Source organism: Rana temporaria, chromosome 11 (assembly GCF_905171775.1).
Source record: "Rana temporaria chromosome 11, aRanTem1.1, whole genome shotgun sequence".
Classification (NCBI taxonomy): domain Eukaryota; kingdom Metazoa; phylum Chordata; class Amphibia; order Anura; family Ranidae; genus Rana; species Rana temporaria.
Window position 1 is genome coordinate 71,134,841 of NC_053499.1, and position 19,471 is coordinate 71,154,311.

The window sequence follows — 19,471 nt, forward strand, 5'->3', positions numbered from 1 at the left end:
GTACCAAGGTCCATGAACCAGTATCTACTCATCCATTCCTTTTCGGATGGAGTCTGTCCGCTCAGTAGTAGCCTCCATCAAGACTTTCTAGCCTCCATTGATTATAAAAGGATGCATATTTACACATACCTATCTTTCAACCTCATTAGTGGCTCCTGCGATTCGCAATAGAGAAACGTTATTTTCAGTTTGTGGCTCTACCCTTTGGGCTTGCTACAGCTTCCTGGGTGTTCACAGATGCCAGTCTCTCAGGCTGGGGAGCGACCCTAGAGGGGCTCATAGCTTGGGGGAAATGGTCAAGGACAGAATAGGCCCTGCCCATCAACGTTCTGGAATTACGGGCGGTACGACTGGCCCCCTATGGTCATGGACGGTGGATCTTCAGGACTGCCCTATCGGGGATCAGTCCGACAATGCCACTGCAGTGGCCTGTATAAACCACCATGGCTGTACCAGGAGTAGTTCAGCTCTGAAGGAGATAAACCACATACTAGCCTGGGCAGAGGGACATGTGTCAATTCTCTTTTCTACAGGCAGCTGTAGAAATTTGGCTTTCAGTACAAATGGAGGTCAAGTTTCGGCCCTATCAGTATTCTTCCAAACCTTTATGCAGGGGGCAACTCCTTTGCTTCCCGCCCCATTGGGTCACCTATGTGTCCCTGGGACTTGAACTTGGTGCTGTCTGTGTTACAGAAACAAATTTGAACCTATTAAGGAAATTCCATTAGACTTGCTGTCACGCAAGATGGCCTTTCTGATGGCTATCACCTCAGCTAGGAGGGTTTCAGAGTTGGCGGCCCTTTCATGCAGGGAACCGTACTTGATCCTTCACCACGACAGTCGCGTTACGACCTGTTCCATCGTTTTTTTCAAAAGTGGTGTCAGCCTTTCTTTTAAATCAGGACTTTATTTTTGCATTCTTTTTCTCTCTCAGCCTTGTTCAGTGGAAAAGAGAGCCGACGGAGCAGCCTAGAATTCGGCTTTTGGCCGCAGTGTACTGTGAGCTGCTGTATAAAGTTCTGATGGCTACCGTTTAGCAGGGTGTCTCTCCCCCCCCCCCCAAGACTTTTGCTTTGGGATGTCCCAGCAGGTAATGAATATTAGCCTGACTCTGTGTCCCATGATGTACTCAATATGATTTTGCAGGTAAGTATGATGTAAAAATACCAATTTCTTTTTTTTTTGCCTGTTTGTGGAGAGAAGGTGTGAGAGAGACTAATGCATTTTATTGTGTCATAACAGCCGTTAAATGGCGTGTAAACCCTGTTATTGAGACACCTCACTAGCCAGCTTTCCGCTATACACTCTCTACTTCCCATCTAAAATGGCTGCTGTATGGGTCCTTGTAGGGGACAAAATAATAAAAAGCATCTTTTTTCCTCCAAAGACTTGCATTTTGACATGCATTAATGCGTAGCATTTCAATGCAACGCTAGCACTGTAGATGACAACCAGCATTGTGGTGTGAACAGGTCACACAGAAAACAATTTTTGTTTGTGTGTCCATGTATTATCTATTTCTTTAGCTGCCCAAAGATATTTGAGGGGCAGATAGATATGTGTTTACAATCTGACCTGGCTGAAGTAGAAGGATCAGGTGCACAAACATAATTGCTTGGCTTGACTGAGTGTCATGTATGTTGGTGTGCAAGAGGGGTGGGGGGAGAGATGAGCAATGTTGGCAGACATTTAATAGGGGAACAATAACTGTTACAAAAGATTTTCTAAGCCTTATTGACTGTTCCTGCAGATAGTGGCTGGCTATCATTTATGAGGGCTCCTGAAGGCATGAGGGTACTGCCTGATCTGGTTGGAAATGGCTGGATCAGACATCTGATATGTATAAGATTACACTTTGCTTGCAGTTTTTCTTTAGTTTGTTCTAGATAATTAACTTTTTAAGTAGAAAAATAAATAAAATTATTGTATAATTAAATTAATACAATAAATATTGAGTAAAAATAAATGCTAAAACTGTATGGAAAACTATCTGTGTCAAAGATTATCTGGATTTTGTTTAATTCTGCTCAGTTGCCTTTCTTTTTCTAAACAAGTACATTTAAAACATTTTTTTCATACAAATTTAATATGTGCTGTGAATGTATTAACAATGTATTTTTTTTTCCTCTCAGGTGCTTTTACTATGTCATCTTGGGTGAAGGTAACCCGGGGTCAACCACAGAAACCTGTTGTTAATAAGAAGTAAGTACAATGTTTCCCCTTTTTCAATGAGGGAATTTTCTTTGATCACTGTTGCAAACTCTAGAATTGGAACAACCAAGTATAGTTTGGTTAGTGTGCAGGTCAGTGCGTTTTATTTTATAAGTGTACTGTACTGCCTAAAGTACGGTATGTTTCTTTCTCTCTCACCCCCCCCCCCCACAATGTAAATGGATCAATGAATTCTATTGCTTTGTGTTTATTTTTTAAGTAACATCATGTTGGTTATACAATGTAATAGACAAAGCTTGTTCGCATGGGTGCTCAGTCCTATTTGTTTACATTGCTGAGCTGTATGCGGGCAGCCTATAGAAAGTGAATGGGAGTGCATTGAATTTATGGACTTGCCTGCACAGCCAAGTTTTACAGGTATGCAGAGATAGTTTCACCTACCTTGAAGCAACTGCTCTGCGCACCTATCGGAGTTGGCTGTGTAGGTGAGATCATACAGCCAATGTACTTCCATTCACTTTCTGTGGGCTGCCTGCACACAGTTCAGCGGTGGGAGAAAAAGTAAACCACTCTGGCCACAGCATCTGTGTGAATGAGCCCTTACAGTAATCAGTCTTGTTGTTGAAAGCAATGCCCAGTAAGAATTATAGCTGCTTCACACAATGTGTGGTACACCATTAGAAGAAGTATGGCTAAAGTTTATTTTGTCCATGTTGGTACCCACCAAGCTGACAGCTGGCTTTAGGTCTTTGCATGCGGCTGAGAGCTGATACCAGTTACTCCTGCCCCCTCTCCAGTGAGCGCTAGAGGGGCAGAGCCGAGAGTGGCAACTGGCAGTCACTGCACTCCTCTCTTGGCAGTGATCAGTGGCCGTTCGATCGCTTAATTGTTGCTATTAGAACTAGGGGACAGGGCCCAAATTAGTTCCTCTTGCTGGCCCCAATGTCAATACTGTGTCCTGTAAACTATAAATGGGGAAAAAGCAATCTAACAAACCTGTAACTTTCAAATAGCAGTGATGCCAAACTTTTGTCAGGAAAAAATAAGTAAAAATGTAAAGCAGCTATATAATCAATACAAAGACCACCTTCATACACTCCGTATTTGAAACCGTCATTTATGAGAACTAAGAATGTTTCAAGCAATCATACTGTCCTGTGAACATTATGATGATTTGTTTCTCCCCCTCTTGAAAGAGGATTTATTGATAAATGGCCCCTCCGTTATTATGACTTTCCAGTTTACCACCACTCAGGTTAATGACATTTCTACTACTACCCACTGATAGACAGTTGAAGTCCCTTTTAAGGCTTCCGTTTGATGTGATTGGAACAATGCCCGTCCTCTGTTTGCGTTAACCTTGACTTGTGAAACCATGTCACAGTGGATCATATCCTTTAAAGCACCTCTTCAACACAAGGCAAAACGTGTGTGTTCCAGAACTGGTGGATCAAATTGGGGCACGGTCCTTGAGTTATGACCTCTTAGTAGCTTTTAAGTTTGTCTGTATAATATAATATATATATATATATATATATATATATATATATATATATATATATATATATATATATATATATATATATATAAATATTTTGGGGCTGTGGCAATGTAATTTCTTGATTAAATTTTTTTGATGGATCAAAATTTCTTTGATCGGTACTAGTGGTGCAATGGATCGTAAGTGATCCGAACGGGTCACCATATGCGGATCGGCACACCACGTGATCCGTGGAGCTCCGCTGCTGCCTTGGCCATAGGAAATATAGTATATATATATATTCCTGATGCTGTTGCGTTTTGAATGTAAAATACCCTCATGTCTGGAAACCATTTTGAGTACTCCACCTGTAGCTGACTGATGTCTGCCGTCTTACTATGGACATGGTTTGGTTATGTCATTGGTGAAACAGTGATTAATTGCCCTGGTGGTCCTCATGGGACTTATTTGTGTCCTATCTTTTTTTTTTTTTCTCAGACTAATTGTTTAGAAAAGCGGTCATTTATTATAGATATTCGGACAGGTTGAATAGTGCTCATCACACCTCCTGAATCTATAGGTGTGAGTATAAAGGTCTCCTTTTCATACCTGGAATAAAATTCTGCTGCTTTAGCGGGGACTGGCTGAATTTTGATCCTTGTATGGGTGGGCTTGTTGTACAAAAGTCAATCAAAAACTTCAGTTCAATCAGCCAAATTTCCACACGATCAGTGCTTCTGACTATAGTCTTATTTGTGTACTGTATTCTGCCATCGGAGTACATTAGCTCAGTGGCAGTGATTCAACACCCCCCCCCATGACTTTAGATTGCTGCTGAGAGGGGTGTGTTATAGATCTCAAATTTTCCCTGAGGGCTAGGGTTATGGTGGTTGTACTGCAACCTCTAGCTCCTGCTGTTATCAATCTATCCAATGAGGACAGAGGCTGGAGCTGGTGGGCTCGTGCTCGTCGCTGGAACGGACGGGTTCAGGTAAGCAAAAGGAGGGCTCTGGGGGCAGCTGCAGCAAAGAAGATATTTTTTTTTCACTTTTAATGCATTGAGGTGAGAATCCTTGAGACTTTACAACCCCTTTTTAACACTTTCTTAGCGATCTAGTAGAGCAGGGATCCTCAAACTACGGCCCTCCAGCTGTGAAACTACACATCCCATGAGGCATTGTAAAACTCTGACATTCAGACATGACTAGGCATGATGGGAATTGTAGTTACTGAACAACTGGAGGGCCATCGTTTGAAGACCACTGAAGTAGAGCCTGGGGAGAGGCATCTAGAAATGCAAAGACAGCAGAATCCTGGAGTTCTTTAAAGCTAAGTCTGTAAGACAGCTCAGTTGCATATGTTGACATCAAAGGAAACACGGCTCCTCCTTACAGATCAGGGAGCTATCCAGACAGCAGTATGAAAAAGAAACAAAGTATACAAGTGTGCAAGGATTAGATGGATTCACTGAGCTCTGTAAGCCAGGACAGAGAAAGAAAGGGAAAATAAAGAAGAACTCTGTGCTATGAGTGAAAAATTTAATTTTGAAGCTGCTATCTGTTAATACAAAAGTGCAATGTGCATCAATAAAAATTGAAATTCAGGCAGGAGGAGGAGGAGTGACGTTCGATACAGCTAAAGGAGGCAAGTTACAAATGGACAGTGGGGTTACTGGAGTTCTTCTTTAACTTCACTAAGAAGCCACATGCTTGTTAAGCAGAAGTTTTATGCCAGGGTTTGGAAAACCTTTTTTTTCTGCTGATCTTGCTAATTGGAAGTAAATTGATTAGAGTAGTAAAATTCAAAAAAAAAATTGGCTGTGTGTGGAGGTTCCTTATCTCCCCCCTTGACAAAAATTATTTGAGCAAGACTGTTTCATAACCATGAAATAGTTTTTGACGTTTTCTAAGAAACTGGATGCTCGGTGTTGTATGGTAGAGGTTCTCAACCTCCGTCCTCGATTTCCCCCCCCCCCCCCCCCAACAGGCCATGTTTGCAGGTTTTCCTTTTATCTTGCACATGTTTTTATTAACAAATCGGCATGACAATATAGTTCACAATCGACATTCATGTTCTGTAATTACAGTGTCAGTCTGAGATCTATATTTCCAGCTTGCAATATTTCACAAATTCATAAAGCCTTGTTCCTAACATTTTCTCAGTCAGTGAATTTCAAGCATCTTCCTGTCTAATGCCCACCCTCAAGTTCGGAGGAGTATACAAATCGCTATCTTCAAGGGGAACCCCAAGGTACACAAAAATAATGCGCAAGTAAACTCAGTCCTCATCTGGCAGGATCAGGTGGCTCTCAGCGTAGAGATAGGGGGCCACTGACCCCCGGGCCGAGCAAGGGGGAAATTCATCACTCTGTCCCCCCCACCCTGGCCTCACACCCGCTTGCGTCCACCCAAGCCGACCAGACCCTGACGAATTTAGCAGGGCATTGTCTACTCTCGTAAGTTTGTAAAGGGGTAGCACTGAATTCACTGCTTTTTTCCAGGAGTTAAGGGTGGGGGGGGATCAACCGATTTCCAATGCAGCATTATCTCCCTCCTAGCATAAAACAGGGAATAAGTAATGCAGAGCTTACTGTATCTGTCCCCCTCCACCTCTCCCAGGTGGCTGAGAAGGTGGCCCCCTATGTCACTGAGCATATCCGCCACCCCCTCCAAGTATGTTCGGAGTCTTGGGCAGTCCCAAACCATATGCCAAACCTGGGATAGTTCGGGTCTAGATGCGAATTTGAGCTGAATGAACCTATCCTTGGCTGCAATCATGGATGGAATATATGTGGCCACATATTCCTCCCACTCTTCCTCCCCCCAAATTAGGGATGTCCTCTTTCCATTTGTCCATTGAACGGGTGGGTTTAACATCGTGGGTTACAGTTGGGTCTAGGTACAGGGTGGAAAGGGGTTTCCCCATTGCGCTAGAAGTCAGCAGTCATTCTATGGATCCCCTGTTTGGCCCACTGTGAGGGGTCTGGTAGCTCACCAAGGTGGGGCAGAGTGGGATTACCCCATAACGGGGTGTGTGGGGAGATGCAGTTCAGTGTAGCATAAACAACTCGTCAAGGGATGGGGGGCTTTGGGACCCCTATACACTAGATTGGTCAAGGCTGCGTACGATCCCAAGATGGCCGCTTCAAGTCTCACTGCCGGGTTCTGTCTGGGCTGAGAGAACCACCAGCGTACCGTAACCAAGACAGCCGCCCAGTAGTACAACAAAGTTTGGGAGAGCCAAACCTCCACTCCCCAAGGGGTGGCACAGTATCGGTCTCGCCACCCTAGGCGGCTTCCCGGCTCAGATAAATGAGGTTATCACTCCCTCCAGTCGCCTAAAGAAGAGCCTAGGTATATGGGAAGGGGTATTCCGGAAGAAATATAGAAATTTAGGGAGGAACACCATTTTGAGCAGGTTGACCCTGCCAACCGGAGTAAGCGGGAGAGCGCGCCATGCCGTACATTTGACTGCAAGATGGGAGAGGAGAGGTTGCACGTTCTTTTCTATATATTCGTGAGTAGTGCTGCTAATCTTGATGCCTAGATAGGTAAATTCACCCACCCACTGGAGTGGGGTTCCAGTGTCCACCCTTGGGAGCGAGGGGTGAAAAGGAAACAAGACCGACTTGCCCCAGTTTATGCGGAATGCCAGAGAATCGACCAAAGTCTTCAAATAGTTCCAGGGCCTGCTGCAACGACTGTGTGGCATCCGCAAGATAAAGTAGGGTGTCGTCGGCTTATAGGGACACCTTTTCTTCTATTGCACCGACTACTATGCCCCTCACCCCTACCTCCGCCCTCAGCATAATAGCAAGGGGCTCCACCACCAAAGCAAACAGTCCCGGCGATAGAGGGCAACCCTGACTAGTGCCCCTGCACAAGGGAAAGGATTCGGCGAGTGCGCCATTTGTGCACACTCTTGCTCTCGGGCTGGCATAGAGCATCCTCAACCATGTCGTGAATTTAAGCCCAAATCCGAATTTCAAGAGGACCCCCCACAGAAACTCCCGCTCTACCGAATCAAAAGCTTTTTCGGCGTCAAGTGACGCCACAACTCCGGCCATGCCCTGTCCATGTGTGTAAAAAGCCTTCTAATGTTGTCAGTTCCCCTCCCTGGCATGAACCCTGTTTTGGTCTGGATGTACTAAAGCAGTTATGACCGTATTAAGTCTAGTAGCTAACACTTTGGCTAGAAGTTTTGCATCAACATTTATCAGTGAAATGGGGCGATACAAGGAGCACAGGGATGGGTCTTTGCCCAGCTTGGGGATCACTACCACCACTGCCTCACTCAGGGAGCTGGGGAGCTCCTGCAATCTCTGCACCTCAGTGAACATGCTATGTAATTTGTCCGTCAGTTCTTCTTCTGCATATTGTTTGTAAAATTCCACTGGTATGCCGTCAGGGCCCAGAGATTTACCCGATTGGAGAGTTTTAAGAGTTCATCCACAGTTATGGGGGCATCAAGCAACTTGCGGTATTTTGTAGTCAGGACTGGGATGTCAATGGGGTCATCATTGGTGTAGGTAGCCCTGGAACTATATAGGCTTTTGTAAAAGGAGACAAGGCAGTCATTTATCTCGTCTGGGGCGTAGACCAGGTCCCCATCAGATCCCTGTATGCAGGACACCCCCCCCCCCCCCCCCCCCTGCGGATTGTTCCCGTGACAACCAGGCCAACAACTTCACAGATCTTTCCCCCTGTTTGGGCGAGTAGGCGTGTCTGAGTGAGAGAGGTGCGAATGCGAACAACCTCTCCAGTCAGAGACTGAAGCGCGTTCTAGTCTCTAGGGTTTTTTGTTTGAACGAATTGTTCCTCCTGCAGGTCAGCCCTCCCCTCTGCACCGGCCAAGTCAGCCCTTCTCTCCCTACGAACTCCGGCTATAACAGTCTGGTACCACCCCCTAGTGTATGCTTTAAAAGCATCCCACACCGTTGATACGCCGGCTGAGCGGGGATTAACTTCCCAGTATTCCTGCAACGCTCCCCTGAAGTGACCATCCACCGCCCTCTCTGGAGGGCGGTGGAGTCGAGGAGAGTTCCATCGTCAGAAGCGGCGCGTGGTCAGATATGCACCATGGGAGTATTCTTATGTCCGTTACCTTGGGCAGCGCCAGGCCACCCAAATATGCCAAATCGATTCTAGAAAAGGATCTGTGAGATGCAGAGTGACAGGTATATGCCCTGGAGTGAGAGTTCCTCCAGCGCCACACATCAGTCAGTTCATACAGCTCTGCCCACTCCACCAGTCCCGAGCTGGGGTGCCCACTGGCAGACGTCCTATCCATGACTGGGTCGTTGACCATGTTAAAGTCCCCCAGTATGGCCACGTTGTCATTGGCAAATTCTGCTATTTTGGAGGTGATTTGGTTTAGAAGAGAGATTGATGCTGGAGGAGGCACATACACCCCTGCTACAACTGAGGAACTGAACAAAAATGAAAGCGGAGAGACTGAAAATTGGATGTAAAACTGGATGTCCCGTCAGTGAGGAAAGAGGAGAAAAATTAACCTTCGGATAGGATAGTAAATGTAGCAGACAACGTTCTCTGGGCCCCTTAACGTGTGCTGTATCGGCCTTGGTTTACCCAACCAGGGGCACTTTCTTATGTTCCTGGGCTCAACAGGTGCAACGTAAGCTGTCAATTTGAAAAGGAAGAGGGGGGGGGGGGGGTGCACACAATAGTAAGTCTGATCCCAGGACCCAGAGTATGTCAATCGCTGTCAGTAGATACTTGCATATCAAGCTCTGTTGCCAATCTTGGGGCAGCGAGTCAGCCAGGCAGAGGCGAAGGTGAAGAAGCGAGTTGTCTCTCCATCCTGAACCCTCAGGCGGGCCAGAAACGGGACACTGTAGCGAATGCCGCGAGCCCTCAGCGCTGCCTTGATATGGTCAAACTATTTCCTGAGCTTCTGCGTTTCCACTGAATAATCAGGAAAAATCATTTATTTGTTGTTCTGATGCCTCAGACCCCCCCGCTGTTCTGGAAGCACGGAGGATCTCATCCCTATCCCGGAAGTTGAGGAGTCGTAGAATAAATGTTCGAGGGGGGGCCCGGCTTGGGTGGCATCCTGTGCGCCCTCTCCACCGCATAGTGGGGGGACAGGCGGGCGTCGGGGAGAAGGTTGCGCAGCATGTCTTCCACATAACACGTGGGGTTGTTGCCCTCAGCCCCCTCCACCGGACAAACCATACAGAGGTTGTTGCGTCTATTTCTGTTTTTGGCGTCCTCGGCTCTATACTCCAGGGCTTTGACCTTAGTTTGAAGTGAGTGAAGTGCCGCACTGTGTTCCGTAACTGTATCCTCTGTGTTGCTGATCCTCTGCTCCGTTTCTGCCACCCTAGATCTGAGCTTATCCATATCCTGTCTTATAAGGCCCACATCCATTGGTACAGCTTCTGTTTTAGCAGTGAGTGTTGATTGGCATGTGGCTATGGCCGCTATGACCTCCGCCAGCCATGGGGGGGTCTTGTGTCTCCAGCCTCCATTGGGCCTGTCTGCGATGCCCTGTTCTTGCTGCGAGTGGCGCGGGGGTGGATGGGGGATCTCTGGGAGGGTAGGGAATTTAAGATGTTTCCCCTTACCGGCCGCTGCTCCCGACCGGCGGCGCCTCATTCACTTTCCTCCGCTACCACGCTGGAGGCTTCCCACGCCCTCGGGCTCCGCGCCTCCTGAGGGGGGGCAAAGCAGGAGAAGAGAAGGTGACCTGCGGCTGCGAAAGTCCAGGCAAATCCTTGGGCAGTCGGGGCTCCCCCCGCTGGTGCTGAAATGGAGGCTGCGGCTCCGCTTGAGGCCCAGTTAACCCCCACGCAAAAGAAAAAAAAAAGGGAGGAGTTGGCTGGCATCTGCTGTGGGCAAAACAAAACCTGCCTGGTGAATCCCCGTACCCAGGGCTCTCTGCAACGGCTGCAGCCCCCCCCCCCCCCAAGGGCCTAACGCAGTCCTCCCAATGGTTCCTCCATCTGTCCGGGTCTCCCCGCCCTAGTGATGTGGCCGTGGTCCCAGCTCCGCTGGAGGCCGCGTGGGGCACCGGGTGGGAGGATTGCCGCCGCCGTGGGGCGAGACGGATGTCACCGGCTGGGTCCCTGGGCTGTCTGCACTCTGGGCAGTGTCCACCCGCAGATGGGAAGGATAGACGACACAGAGGGTTGGATTTCTGCAGGGATTCCGGCGGAGCTCAGAATAAAGCGTCCGCTCACAGCGCCATCCTGAACACGCCCCCTTGCACAGGTGCTTTAAATCAATGGCTTGGTATGTTGTACAGCTATTTTTTTTTATCTAAGAGAAATTCACAAAACTTGATTTGTTGGGGGGGTACTTGAGGACTGAGGTTGAGAGACCGTTGTAGGGTTCCTAATAGCCATCCTTGCAGCTCTCATTGCCACAATACACTGTACCAGTCTTGGATTACATCAAATTACTTTATTATTCGAAGATATATAAAAAAAAAAATCTTGTTACCCAGGTGGAATCATGTTCAAGCTTACTTACATAATCTTTGGGTAAGCCAAAAGCAAAGGATGGTCCGAGTGCAATCCACTAGGTCCATACCTTCATTGTGAGTGAAGTAAGAATCACAATAGAGTAGATCTGTTAAGAAGCCGCCTTGTGTAGTATGCTCCCCCATCATGTGGATTTGTTTCTAGATCGAGACTTTTTTTATTTATTTATTTTTTATGAAAAGCCATTTGGGTTGTTAAGGAGAGTGAGAGACGAGATCTTGTCTGGAAAAGGGGGGGGAATCACACTCGGACCCCTTTCACATGGGGGCGTTTTTCAGGCTCTTTAGCGTTTAAAAAAAAAAGTGCCTGTAAAGCACCTGAAAGAAGCCTCATCTGCAATCCCAATGTGAAAGCCCGAGTGGTTTTAGGAGCGGTGTATACACCGCTTCTAACGCGCCCTTTCCCATTGAAATCAATGGGAAGCACCTTGGCGGCATCGCTTTTAACCCTTTATTTGGTCACTAGCGGGGGTTAAAAGGGCCCCGCTAGTGCACGAAAAACGCCGGTAAAGCACCTAGTTTAAGTGGCCCTTTTAATAGATAGATATATTTTTTTTTTTTTTTACGCTAAAGCGTTTGAAAAACACCCGAGTGTGAAAGGGATCTCATGCAAAGATCTATTTTATACTTTATTTTCAAGGGTGTAAAAAATAAAATGCATAAAAAGAGAAATATTTTTATGCTAGTTTTGCTTGTTCCTGTGTAATCTAATGCTAAAGCTGGTCATACACGCATCATAGTTCAGCAGGAATTAGCCAAATTTTGATCCATCAATTTCCCATGAAAAGTTCTGCTGGAAAATTTCAGTTTGATCCATACTTGCAGCCAATCGACTGCAGCACTGATAAGTGTATTCTGATGGTAGGCGGTGTCTCTCTTCTGAGTGCCCTATAGCAATGGGTGCATTAATTCATGCTCTCTCCCTCTGTGTGTCTGTTCCCTCCACACTGGCTGTAAATGACAGCTGTGGGAGCCAATGGTTGTGTCTCAGCCAATGAGGGAGAGACACACTTGCTCATCTGGATCGAGATGGGGATCTGAAAGGGGATACTACACACAGGGGTTGTGTGTGTGTGTGTGTGTGTGTGTGTGTGTATGTATGTATATATGTATATATCATTTTCTTTTAGGTAATGTATATTGTCCTACCTAGTTGATTAAAGTACATTTACTATAGTTCTGATATCTTATTGTTAGAATGAAACCTCCCTTTGTAAATAGGCTGATGTTTGTTTATACTGGTATAAGCATTCTCCTAAAAGGGCAATAATATGCAAGTGTTAAAGATTTCACCTAAACCAATCCCCGCTACTGCGTATTTTGACATGTTTCCCCTTACTATTTCATGAAGTGTTCTAAAGGGGTATGACATTTCTAAAACAAAGGTTTACTGCCTGTTTTGGGACAGGTCCTTGCCAAGTCATTAAAGCGGAGCTCAACCCAAAAATTGAGCTTCAGCTTTTTAGAACCCTCGCCCCCTCCAGTGTCCATATTTGGCACCTTTCAGGGGGGGAGGGGGATGCAGATACCTGTCTAATGCTGACCATACACACGAACGAACTTTCGAATAACGAACGTTCGGTCGTGAGTGCAAACAATAGTGCCCTCATGTAATGACCGATAAATCGTTCAGTGGACATAAACCTAGTGCAGAAAGTTCGGACGGGAAACACATTAACCTTCCGATTTATCGTTCGTTTGGCAGAAAATTTCCAAACTTGTCCTTCGTTTTTTTTCGGTTCAAAAACGTCCCAACGATTATCAATTTTGTGCCCATTAACTGTTCGAAAAACGAACGAACTGTCTGAACGACCGATTTTTCGCCCGATATTTCGCTTTGTATACGGCCAGCATAAGACAGGTATTTGCACCCACTTCAGGGAATACTGCGACAGACACTCCGCTACCCACAGCCCCTGCTGTCTTCTGGGAAACACATTATTCCCAGGAGAGAGCAGGGACCAGTGACGGCGCGGCGTGCTACTCTCACATGTGCAGTAGGGAACCGTGCACTAAAGCCGCAACGCTTCACTTCCCGATTCTCTAACCGAGGATGGCGGTGAGTGCAGCCGAGGGATGAGCGATTGCTCGTCCTCGGCTGACTACATCGCGGGTGCGCTGGACAGGTAAGTGTTCGTTTTTTTTTTTTTTTTTTTTTGTAAAGTCAGCAGCTGCAGTAGTTGTTAGCTGCTGGCTTTTTAAACAAAAATGGGCGTAACCTCCGCTTTAAATGCTTATTATTTGCAAACATGAACTAAGCTGTACAGAACAACCTATAACTAATAATTTGTTAGTATAACCATTTTCCTTTGGGATTTGGCTGTTATGGTGGATTTCCACCATGCCAAGTATTTAAGTTGGCGATTCCCATATGGAATGCTTTAATGCTGGCAGTTTCTTATCCAGTGCTTTATATTCTTATTCAAGAAGCTTTGATTATATTTCTTACATTGTATACACATCGGTTTTTATAGGTCTCACATTACGAGTCTTTATCGCTATCTTTGAATTCCTCCCCCCCCCCCATAAGCAGAGAACATATTTGTGCAGGGGGGGGGGACCATTTGCACGGCTCCAGTAGGAAGTCGTTTTGAATAGAAGTTCCCCAGAGATGTTGTCATAGTAACCACAATGCCTACGGCTTCACACACTTCAGGCACCATGGAAACGTACCCTCCGACATATCCAGTTTACCCCGTTACAGTGTGGTTGTCGGACTGTCACAAGTTATGTTCGCTCATAGCCTAGCACATATAATCAACTAGATTTAATTTCTAATCCATAGCCATTACTTTTTTTTTTTTTTTCATCAGAGGCTAGGGTATCTGCTGCTTACGTGTGTCTGTAACATCTGGATACATGTGAAAAATGACCTTGTCAGCCATGTAGGGACACTGCAGGTTCCTTTGCCAAAAAATTATACATTTAAAATGGCTACTATACAAATACCTTTTTACACGGCTCTCTCAGAATCACACGGTCTCTGATCACCACATCCACAGTATTACAGGTTTACAACATAACCTGTCTGATTATAGCTGGGAGTGTTCCTATCCTCCCCCCCTTTTTTTTTTTTCCCCCCCAGTGAAGTTTTTTTTTGTTCCTGTTTCAGACCTACTTATCTATGGTGTGATATCAAGCTGATGTTGACTAGTTACTATGTAAAGGCCATCATTTAACCACTTGCCTACTGGGCACTTTAACCCCCTTTTTCAGCTTTCAGCGCTGTCACACTTTGACAACTTCACGGCATGCAACACTGTACCCATATGACATTTTTTAAATAATTTTCCTTTCTTCACAAATGCAGCTTTCTTTTGTGGTGGTATTTAACCAATTCCATGCTAGGCCTATTCTGGCACTCTACATTTAAAAATCATAATTTGTTTGCTAGAAAATGTATCCAGAACCCCCAAACGTGTGTGTGTGTGTGTGTGTGTGTGTGTGTGTGTGTGTTTTTTTTTTCTTTTTTCCTCTTTTGCACAGACCCTAGGGAATACAATTGCAACTTCTTATGTCACACAAATAACCGTAACATGCTAAATTGCAAGGACTTTAACGGTACCCCCTTCCTGACCAGGCCATCTTTTGCGATACGGCACTGCGTCGCTTTAACTGGCAATTGCGCAGTCGTGTGACGCTGTACCCAAAACAATTTACGTCCTTTTTTTTTTTCTTTCACAAATAGAGCTGTCTTTTCGTGGAATTTGATCACCTCTTGTTTAAAAGCGCAAAAAAAAAACCCCGCTAAAGAGCAACATTTTTGAAAAAAACACTATGCTTTACTTTTTGCTATAATATTTAAATGTTATTTTTAAACATATATTTTTTTCCCTCAGTTTAGGCAGATATGTGTTCTACCATAAATTAGATACACACATTTTTGTTACATTACGTGTTCTACAAATGTTTGGTAAAACGAAATCGCAATAAGCGTATATTTAATGATTTGCGCAAAAGTTATAGCGTCTCTTCCTGGCAAAGAGGTTGATATCCTTTTGTCATACAGTATTTGTGCAGACATTTTTCAAATGCAAAAAAAAAACCCCCACTAAAGTTAGCCCAATTTTTTCGTATAATATGAAAGATATTAAATAGTTACCTAACATGTCACGCTTTAAAGTTGCGCACACTCTTGGCATGGTATTAAACTTTGGTACTAAAAAATATAGACTTGCCTGTTTAGAGTTACATAGGAGGTCTTGGACTAAAATTGTTGCTCTCGCTCTAACGATCGTGGTGATACCTTGCATGTGTGGTTTGAATGTTTTTTACAAATGTGGGTGCGATGTACGTATGCGTCCACTTCAGCATGTTTAGCTGTCGGCGTGAGGAACATAAAAGCCGATTAACTGTCTTGTGTTTACATCTTGTAATCGGCTGTCATTGGCGGGCCGCTGTGATTACCAATCACAGATCACGGGAGAACAACAAAGAAAGCCTGCGCTGTAGGCGTCATTTTAGCTATAGCGTGGGCATGAAGTGGTTCAAATATTATGGCTATATGGTGTTTATGTGGCAGTTATGTAAGTGAGTGACATTTTTAAATGATTTTGTCAGTTATATGTAGAAAGAATAAAACGTATAATTCTGCAGCATGGCTCGGACTCCTGTTCCTTTAGTCCCCATTCACATCTAGGCGTTTTGTCGCCTGTAGTGCGACGCCGCTGCCGCCAGAGGGATGAAAAGACATTGCCCTCTATGGAGATGGTTCACATCTCCACGCCGAACGCCTGCCGCCTGAAAAAAGGTCCCGGACCTTTTTTCAGGCGGCTTTCGGCGTTCGGGAACCATCTCCATAGAGGGGCACATCTAGGCGGACAATCGCTGCGTTTTGTCGCCGCAAATTGTGGTACAAAACGCCGCTATTTGCCGCCGCAATTCGCGGGACAAAACGCCGCGAATTTGTCTGCCTAGATGTGAATGGAGCCTAAGGCCTCATTCTCACTAAATGATTTCACTTGCAGAGACACAAGTTTACATCAGTTTTCATGTACCTATTAGTGAGTTTAAGGCCCCTTTCACACCAGGCGGATCCGTTGCAGCGGAGTCCGCCAGCTCAGTGGGAGATCTCTCCGTGGATCTCCACTGAGTCGGCAGATGACAGGCCTCTCTGCTCACTGAGCAGGGAGGGGCTTATCCAGCGCCGATGTCTCCTATGGAGAGATCTGATAAAAACAGCATGTCCGTTTTCATCAGATCTCACCCGATCTGATCCGCCATGGATGGATGGCGACGTACCACCATCTGTCTGATTTTTATTGGGTCGGATGTCGGCAGACATGTCACCGCTGACATCCGACGCTCCATAGAGAAGATTGGAGCGGTTTTTCAGGTCCGCCAAAAAAACTGACAGGCGTACCTGAACGGTCTGAAAGTGTGAAAGGGGCCTTATACACGTTGCAGATTCGTGCACAGAAAAAAAATCTGCAGGCCCCATTCACACGTCACAAAGAACAGGAATGTGCGTTTTGCTTATGAGTGTTTTGTAGTGCGTTTCTGCATGTTTGCGAATAGGGCAGCCTATTCATTCGTTTGTCTATACACGACAAACCCACCAAAACCGTTCCTGCACTTTTTCAGGTGTGGAGCATGACCTGTTTTGCTTTAATACAAGTGTGGCAAAATCGCATTGCGTTTGGGGTGTCATTAAGAAATAATGGAACCGCAAGTACATTTTGACACACTTCTAAAACGTGTTTTCAGAGGGGTGAAGTGTGAATGGGGGCCTTTTATAATAGGCTTATGTAATGTTGTTTGTTTTTAGCTGATGTGTATTTTATTTTCTTTTTCAGGAAACCAAGTGGAATTCCTCGCCTTCTGGAGTAAGTGTTTTTTTTTGTTTTCATTTTGTAATATATTGGCTTTTTTTATTTTTTTAACCCTGTGATAAAGTATCTAGAAGTCGGATTCTGAAACCTTTTGTTACAGAATTTTGAGAATCTTAAAGCGGGAGTTCCCCCAAAAATAAACTTTCTGCAGTTAGATCCAGCATACTGCTGACATCTGCAGTATGCTGGTCTTTTTTTTCTTTTTCTTTTGGTACTTATCGTTTTAGCAGTATTTCTTCTATGGCTCTGAGCGGGGAATCCTGCGGGGAATGGGCATTCCCGAAGGCAAGCAAGTTGATTGACGGACTTCGATAGCGCGTCACGGCTTCCGAGAATAGCCGAGGTGACACTTGGCTGTTTACGGCGCCTGCCGTGTAGAGCTGACTGCGCAGGCGCCGTAAATTGCCGAGTGTCACTCGTGTGTATTTTCGGAAGCCGTGACGCGCTATCGAAGGCTGTCAATCAACTTGCTTGTCTTCGGGAACGCCTATACCAGGAAGTAATCCCCGCTCGGAGCCATAGAAGAGATACTGCTATAACGATAAGTACCAAAATAAAATAAAAAAAGACCAGCATACTGCAGATGTCAGTAGTATGCTGGATCTAACTGCAGAAAGTTGATTTTTGGGTGAACTCCCTCTTTAAGTGTGTGTGTGTGTGTGTGTGTGTGTGTGTGTGTGTGTTTTTTTTGATCAATGGAACATGTGCTTTTACCAAGTTAAAAATAAATCCGTTATTCTAGGGGTGCTCTAAAGCTCCTCCTTGGCTGTCTTTCTGATACACTGGTTTCATTGCTTTACTTCACTCGGCTGAAATAAGGAAGGTTCCCAAGTCATTATTTTCATATTTATTCTGGGTCAGTCACCCTATTGAAACCAGTGGATTAGCATGACATCTACTCATCTAGCGTACTCGGAGGGTTTATTTTATAAAGGAGGAGTTGGCTTCTGAAATGGACAGATTGACTCGTGTATTGTGTTTTTATTTGTGCCTAACCTCTGGTTTTGATATTGTAAATCAACTATGAAGATTTTTGAACCAAAGGAAAATCAAGGCTTGCTCTACCATTTTGGGGAATTTAAGGGTAAATGGTAAAGACTTGCTTTGCCACACCACAACTTAGATGTTTTTATAGTGAGGTCAAAAACTACACTTTACACCTACCGATTGGCAGTAAAAAACACAAACACATGAGATAATGCTCACCAAAGCTTTGAATTTTTGGGCACTAGCATTGCTACTTTAGTGTAAACGCAGGCACAGCTCGATGACAAGGTATGTTTACCTGTTAGATTTGTCTTTTGTGCCTCCTTGAGGCCCCCCAATCTTGGGAGCACAGTAAAGGGGTTCTCCAGCTTGGAGCTCTGCCACGGATACCCCCATCAGCTGCCAGTAATGGTCTTTGATTTTGTAAGCAGGATGGTGGAGTGTCAAAGTTTCACTATTGTTTGCAGGCAGCCTTGTTGGATTAAGTAAACCAACATTTTGTTTTTCTTTCCCAGCATTAATCCATACAAACCCAGCCAAAAAATCTCTTTCTCTGAGTTGTATCCCCGAGATGTGGAAGACCAAAACAGGTAAGGCTTTTCAGTTTTAAGAGCTGCCTTTTTTAGCAAAAAAATTAATAAAACTCTGGAATCGCCATTTTCACCTAAAAACAAACTGCTTTAGGGCAATTCGTTGCGCCTCACAGGTAAGTGAAATAAAAACAAGGCACACATTCATGCACAGAGATTCCATTGTTGACTTGTTTTGAAAGCTGTCTGCTCCAGGGCCATTACTTATTCTTTCTTTGCTTCCCCAGAGAGACACTGGCCTAGAACAAGCATGCATCCAGTGAATTCTGATGTTTGAACTAGAGCTGCCACCTCAATCTCTTGGAACCAAACACATTACACAGGTTTTGAGGCTAATTTATTGCAGATAAGACACTGAGTTTAAACACCACCTTAATTAGCCACAAAACCTGTGTAATTTTTGGTTTTAATGGGAATGAGGGTGGCAACCCTAGTTTGAACTCCAAACTCGCATGCAGTTCCAATATTTCTAACCCCACAGTTTCATTGTAAGGTGTTTTGTTTCTGTTGACATTTCTTTATACCAAAACAATCTGTGCATGCCCAGGTGAAGGCATTTGTGAACCCCCTGAAATGTGTTGGCTGTACCTTACTTGCGTGTTATCAAGATTATTAAAATTTTCACTGGACCGTTTATAATCGGATCTTGTGCTAAACAACTGCTAAGCCTCTTGTTTTGTGTTTAAGTTGCAGCCATTATTTGCCATTTGGTTTAAAGAGACCCTGTCACAACACAATTTCACCACTTCACATTCCGCCTATTGTAATATGACAGCCACAAGGTGGCTCTGCTATCCTGGCTGGCCACCATATGACGTCCTCGGGCCTCCCAGCCAGCGGCCGCGTCACTTGTGTGCCAATGCGTGTGCCTGTCGGCTGCGATTTCCGCCAGGTACCTGCAATCGGCA

General features: G+C 45.1%; 1 protein-coding gene across 5 annotated transcripts in view; it reads left to right on the top strand.

The window, feature by feature from the left end:
• Positions 1-19,471, top strand: part of LOC120917435 (nuclear receptor coactivator 5-like) — an 84,164-nt gene that overhangs the window by 19,573 nt on the left and 45,120 nt on the right. For all 5 annotated transcript variants that reach the window (XM_040328721.1, XM_040328723.1, XM_040328724.1 and 2 more), the window contains exons 2-4: positions 2,133-2,202; positions 16,951-16,980; positions 18,489-18,563. In XM_040328721.1, the coding sequence (XP_040184655.1) occupies positions 2,144-2,202; positions 16,951-16,980; positions 18,489-18,563 (164 nt within the window). In that variant the 5' untranslated portion in view covers positions 2,133-2,143. The remainder of the gene's footprint in view (positions 1-2,132; positions 2,203-16,950; positions 16,981-18,488; positions 18,564-19,471) is intronic.